The sequence below is a fragment of the Galeopterus variegatus genome, unplaced genomic scaffold (assembly GCF_000696425.1).
Source record: "Galeopterus variegatus unplaced genomic scaffold, G_variegatus-3.0.2 Scaffold167, whole genome shotgun sequence".
Classification (NCBI taxonomy): domain Eukaryota; kingdom Metazoa; phylum Chordata; class Mammalia; order Dermoptera; family Cynocephalidae; genus Galeopterus; species Galeopterus variegatus.
Window position 1 is genome coordinate 324,013 of NW_007726278.1, and position 6,000 is coordinate 330,012.

Genomic DNA, 6,000 nt, shown 5'->3' on the forward strand with positions numbered 1-6,000 from the left:
TCTTTCACCCAGAAGTGTCCATGTCATTTTCGCTCCAATTTTATTGACCAACACAAGTCACACTGTTGTGGGAGAATAGAAAAGGACAAGAGGGGGGCCGGCCCGGTAGCGCACTGGATAGTGCGCCGCTTGGGAAGCGCGGCAGCGCTCCCGCCCGAGGGTTCGGATCCCACATACAGACCGGTTCCCACTCGCTGGCTGAGCGAGGCGCGGGTGCAGCACCGAGGGTTGCAATCCCGTTGCCGGTCCCCGGTCCGGTGCGGGAGCAACACTGAGGGTTGTGATCCGTTGCTGGACACAGAAAAAGACAAAAAGACAAAAAAAAAAAAAAAAGAAAAAGAAAAGGACAAGAGGGGAAGAGGAAACCTGGCCACTGGCAAGTAGCACAGCCTGTACACTGCTTCCGTGCACGCACAGCCACAGGCGACAAGGACAGGGAGCTCTCTCCCCACACAGAGCACCGTTCGGTTGGACCAGTGAGCTCCCACAAGCTGAGGTGCCAATCAACAGAGACCACCAGGGCTCAGCCAATGGCCAAACAGCCTGCATCCAGCGGGCAGGACTTAGGCCCCCAGGAATAGAACTGTGGGTGTCCTAGAGCCAAGGTGGATCGGCTGATTATCTGCGTGGTCCTCAAGAAGCACGAGAACATCGACCGGCACCGGCTGCCCCACTACTTCCCTGTGGCCTGAGGCTCCCCGCGGCCCACCCTGCCCGGGACTGACCTGCCTGTGCCTGCGCCACCTCGCTCCCAGCTCTGAAGTCATTAAGGCTGCAGCTGTGCCTGGGCCAGGCCACCCCTCTCTTCTCCTTGGCGCCCTGACCCTAAGGAGCCTCCTAATAAAGATCACTTGTTGCCAAAAAAAAAAAAAAAGCTCAAGCCCACTCCGTTCTCTCTGGAATGCACGCTCTGTCTGTACTAAATAAACTGTCCTTCACTTTTCACTTCTGGGTGTCTTGTCCAATTTTTTGTTCAAGACACCAAGAACCCGGATTTATCTGGCAGAACCTGCACTTTCCCACAACATATTGGTTCCCTGACCAGGAAACGTGCAGTTTTCCCACAACAACATGACCACACCTAACTTCAGGAGTGAAATCCTGCCACGTGCTGGGGAGAGAGGCAAGGAAACCAAGCAATGACTCCCTCACTACGAACTGTGCCTCTCTCCAGCCCAGGACTCATGCGTCCTGCTGTCTCCTGGCTACTGCCCAGGGGTGCTGGAATCGGACCACATGCTCCACCCTCAGGCCCCCTCCACCTCCCGGATTAGCCCTTCCCCAGGAAGCACCTCCTGAGGCCATCCTGCAAGCCTCCGTCCCTCACCTGCATGGCGCCATCCCCCCAAGTCACCTGGTTCTGTGTTCTCATCCATCTGCTCGGCTACACCCTGGTGGCCGTGGCCTTAGTCCAAGCCTCGCCATCTCTCTCCAGGAGGACAGCCACAGCTTCTCGCTTCCCGGCCTCCAATCTTGGCTCCTCAATCCATTTCATATTCTACATCTTGCTTTAAGACTGAGTTTGTTAAAATGCACATCTGATGGTGTTATTCACTGCCTGAGATCCTTCCATGGCCCCCGCTTTTCTTTAGGACACAATCTTAATTCTGTGAGCTGGCATGCTGCTCTCTCTGCCTGAAATGCGTTTCCCTTCCTGAATATCCTGGTCAACTCCACTGGACTACTCACTCAAGACAGCCCTCCTCCAGGCAGTCTTCCTTGACTGACCCTACCCCCAACCTGACTGGATGCTCCGCTTCTAACCCCCCATAGCACCCTACGCGTCTATATGTCAGTGTGCGCTGCAATGACTCCTGTCTCAGATTGGGAGCCATTTAGGGAAGCGTCAGGCTCTTGCTCATCTCTCTGGGGCCTGGGGCCTGGGACCTGACACCTGACACGGGGCGGTACAGAAGAGGTGCTTGTAAGAAGTGCAGAGCAGTGGTCGGTGCTATCCCAGCCCATCTTCCACAGCCTTCCTCCCACGGGGATTCATCGAGCATCTGCTCTGTGCCCTGGGCTGGCCACTGAGGAGGGGACGTGACTAGCCTAAGCCACTGCATAGCCTGCAAGGAGCTTTTAGATCAAGTGGGAAGTTGGGATGCCTGAGAACCTCATGGTGTTCAGCACAGCGCTGACAGCCGGGGTGAGAGGCCACCCCTTACCTCCTCCCTGGGCCTCACAAAGTCACCATACAGAGGAACCCGATCGAGGCTCCTATCCAGGCCTCCCATGTTGCAGATGAGGAAGCTGCGGCCCAGAGAGGAGAACGAGTCATCTAGCCACCCGGGTGGCTGCCAGCACCACTGAAACCCAGGCCAGCGGAGGCCTCCCGAGCAAATGCTCTTCAAGAAGGAAAGGACGCGGCGCCTCGGCTGCCACACAGTGCATGAGTGTGGGACACTGTCCGTGCACGAGACCGGCCCTGGCTTCTTCCCTGCACTCTTCCCTCAGGAGGAAGTGACCACGTAACCGAACTGTTTCTTCTTCCTCGCTTTTAGTCAACAGTTGTGACTTAAGCACTTTCTTTGTTCAAGGTACAGTCGATGACCTGAGAGACAAAAAAACCCCACGCTTGCTTGGGGCTGTGGAGCCGAGAGCGTGTGCCGTCAGGTTGACAGAGGGGGCCAGGGAATCGCCAGACAGTGGTGTGGCCGATGATGACGGCTGGTGGAAATGTCACAAGAAAATGCCCCAAGGAGAGATCTAGTCAGAAAAGCAACTCCTGGGGAGATCCCTGGGCTCAACTCAACCCCCACCCTGATCAGCCCGATCTGCGGTCCTGCTGTGTGCTGCGACTTCAGAGGCCGGGCCACAGCCCTGAGGTGCAGAGTGGGCAGCATCGGATGAGACTGTAATCGCCAGGTCACACTTTCCTTGGGGCCCCAGCTCTCCCAGCAGCTGGGGATGCGGTGCCTGTCCCCGTCACCAGGACCAGTGTGTGCAGGGTGAATGCACACTTTCTTCTTTCTAAAGCTTCCCTACTGCGAGGCTTCAGCCCCAACAGAGTACGATGGGGTTCAGGTCACACTACCCCAAATGCGGCCCCTTGACATTTGAGAAAACAGCTGAAGTGGGAATGTCACTCTCACCCTCCCCTCACCCTTCTCCTCTGAGGCAGGCCGTGAGACCCTCATGTGAGAGATGCCCACTCTAGTCCTGGAGGAAGGGAGCATCCTTATCTCTGGGGACATGGGGACACAGAGAAGACTCGGAACAAACGGGCTTTGCTGAGTCCCCCAGTTTAATTAGGTCACACCCTTCTGTCCTCCAATCACATTTCTCCACAACTATCTGCTCTTCATCAAAGGTAGGCATGAAAACACACTGGTTTTCCAATGAAGTCTCTGGGACTTCATTCCTTTATGAAGAGCCCTGTGTCACTGAGCTTAAATTAATTCGTATGCTGTTCTCTTGTCAACCTGTCTTTTGTTACAGGGGCCTCGGCCATGAACCTAGCAATGAGTGAGGAAAGACAGTTCTTTTCCCCTGCAAGTATCTCCTTTGTTGTTTTGTAAGCTTTTTTATTGATGTATAACATTCTACAGAGGAGAAAAGGAGCATCTTTTCCTTACCCATCACAAGGAAAAGACAATGCCCCATACAACGAAGGACAGACTAACAAGAGAAAAGCGTAACAAATGTATTTAATGTAAGTTTACATGATGCAAGCCTTCAGAAATGGAGACCCAAAGAAGCAGGAAGACTGGATATTTCTGTGCTTAGTTTTGATGTACAGGGGACCGTCGTGCAGAAGTGTGATTGGACAGAGGGGTAGGACCGAAGAGTCACAAACGGGGGGGAATTTAGCAATCTGTTTGTTCAGATTCTTCTTGGCCTTAAGGGAAAGCAAGATCTTTCAGCCCCAAATCTACTTCTTTGACATATTTCGAGATGGCTAATTCCAGAGAAATGGAAAAACAAGGTTAGCTAGAAGGCTGTTTTTTTGTGGAAAGAAATTTACATCTGTAGCTGCCAAGAGCCTGGCGTCCTCTGAGGCTCCTCCTTGCTCCATTCTCTATTCTTCCCGAGGGCAGCTGCGACTTTACCTGAGATATTTTCGCCTGCAGAACACGGTCTCTGCTTAACTTTAACTTCTGCCTTCCTTCTTTCACCTATGATGTCACCTCCCGGGCTCCCAGGCCATTGTCTGGGGCTGGTACCCGCCCTCCCGACCCCGCTGCCCGGTCTCTCTTATGAACACTAGTATATAAACTTCTGTACCCCACTGGATTATTGAGATTTGGGGGAAATTTTGTGATTCCCTCATGCACGTTAAAATAATAAAATTTGTTATGCCTTTTCTTCATATTAATTGAATATCGACAGTTGATTTTTTTTTTTTAATTGAACCTTCAGGGGTGAAGAGGAAGTTTCCCCTTGGCCCTTGCAGTCTCCAGGTATAGGGCAGGACACCTGTCACATGAGGGTCTTATGACCTACTCAGGGGACGTAGGTCAGAGAAGTCTTTTATGGCTGTGCTTCAGTGGAGAAAGGCAAGAGAAGGTGACTTTCCTGCCTCTGTGGTTTTCTCAGCTTCCTTCAGTTTAAAACACTCAATAAACCAAGGGGCCATATTTTGGTGTATCATATTCTGAGCCCTGACAATACTTACAGAAAGAGCACAAATCACAAACTCAATGAATTTCACAAAGTAAACACGCCCATGTAACTAGCACTCTGATCAAAAACAGAACGTTTTGTGCACCTAGAAGCCCCTTCTAGTCTCTACCCACCCAGGTTAGCACTATGCCTTAGATGATTTCTGCCTGGTTTTAAACTTTATATAAATGCAATCACACAGTACGTGATCTTTCAGCTCTGGCTGCCTCACTCTCATCGCTATGTGACACTCCTTTGTTTGGATGCACCAGCGTGATTTACTCATGCTCCTTTTGATAAATATCTGAGTTGTACCTCGTCTGGGGCTGTTACACATAGTGCTGCTGTGAACATTCCTGTGTATGTCATTTAGTGAGCTTACATACCCCTCTGCATTGGGATATGGCCAGGGCAGAAATTGCTGGGCCCTGGATGTCTAGGTTCAGCTTCAGTTGATACTATTCTTAGCTGATTTTTGAAAGACAGAGAGAGAACAAGAGAGAAAACATTTTAAAACTTAGTTTTTTTAAAAAACTGACAATAAAATTTAAACAGTGTTTTGTCAAAGAGGAACTTTTCCCCTGTGATTGCACAATTACGTTTGAAAATAATTGGAAGAGAACCAAAATATGTGTAACCCAGTATTTTTCAACCTTTAGGTTGAAATCTACAATGGGTTGGTTAAATTTTTCTTTATTGTAGGAAAATAAACACAATATAAAATTGACCATTTAATCAATTATAGTGGGTTTTGAGTTCATTTTAGTGGGTCATGATCAGAATTTTAAAAAATTGAAATAGAAAATGAAACAATAGAAAAGCAAAGCATAAACTGTTTCGTGGAACTTTTGTTTCAGTTGTGTGTGCTCCAGATCAAAGGTCTGTACAAAACGGGTCTAGTTCAACTCTTTTAATTTACAGAGTGAGAAATACGCTCGGAGGCATAAGTGATGCTCCCAACAGAGCCTGACCCCGAACGTGACCCCGCGCTTCCCATTCAGTGTATTTCCCAACTCCCATCACCCTTTTTGCTGTTGATCTTGTCAAACTCACGGGGCCATCCCTTGGTGGCCCCATATTTTTACTGGTGATGACGGGTCTCACAGTCCCTGCCCGTCGAGTTCGTCCCCAACAGGCTGCAGAGCGAGCGCGGCCTCTGCAACCAGCGCCTTGTCAACCCCACCGTGATAACCCGCGGCGCCCCATTTGACCCTGTCTGCTTTGGGGTCAACCAGGAATCGTACAAACCTAGAAACTTAAAAGAAGAGTGGGGAAAGGACCTGTGGTTTGACATTTCTCGGTGTTGTTCTCTGCTGCGTGTCTCAAGGTCACTTGGGCGAGCTCCGCAGCGGAAGCGCTAAAAATAGCAGGGGGTGGGGTGGGGTGGGGGCGGGGCGA

The 6,000-nt window shown here is 50.7% G+C and overlaps 1 protein-coding gene across 1 annotated transcript in view; it reads left to right on the forward strand.

Annotated features, from left to right (window-relative positions):
- Positions 1-2,660: 2,660 nt before the first annotated feature.
- The window catches only part of LOC103610703, a 6,116-nt gene continuing 2,776 nt past the window's right edge, over positions 2,661-6,000 (forward strand). Inside the window, exons 1-2 of the mRNA XM_008594815.1 lie at positions 2,661-2,825; positions 5,709-5,842. Coding sequence (XP_008593037.1) covers positions 2,661-2,825; positions 5,709-5,842 — 299 coding nt within the window. The remainder of the gene's footprint in view (positions 2,826-5,708; positions 5,843-6,000) is intronic.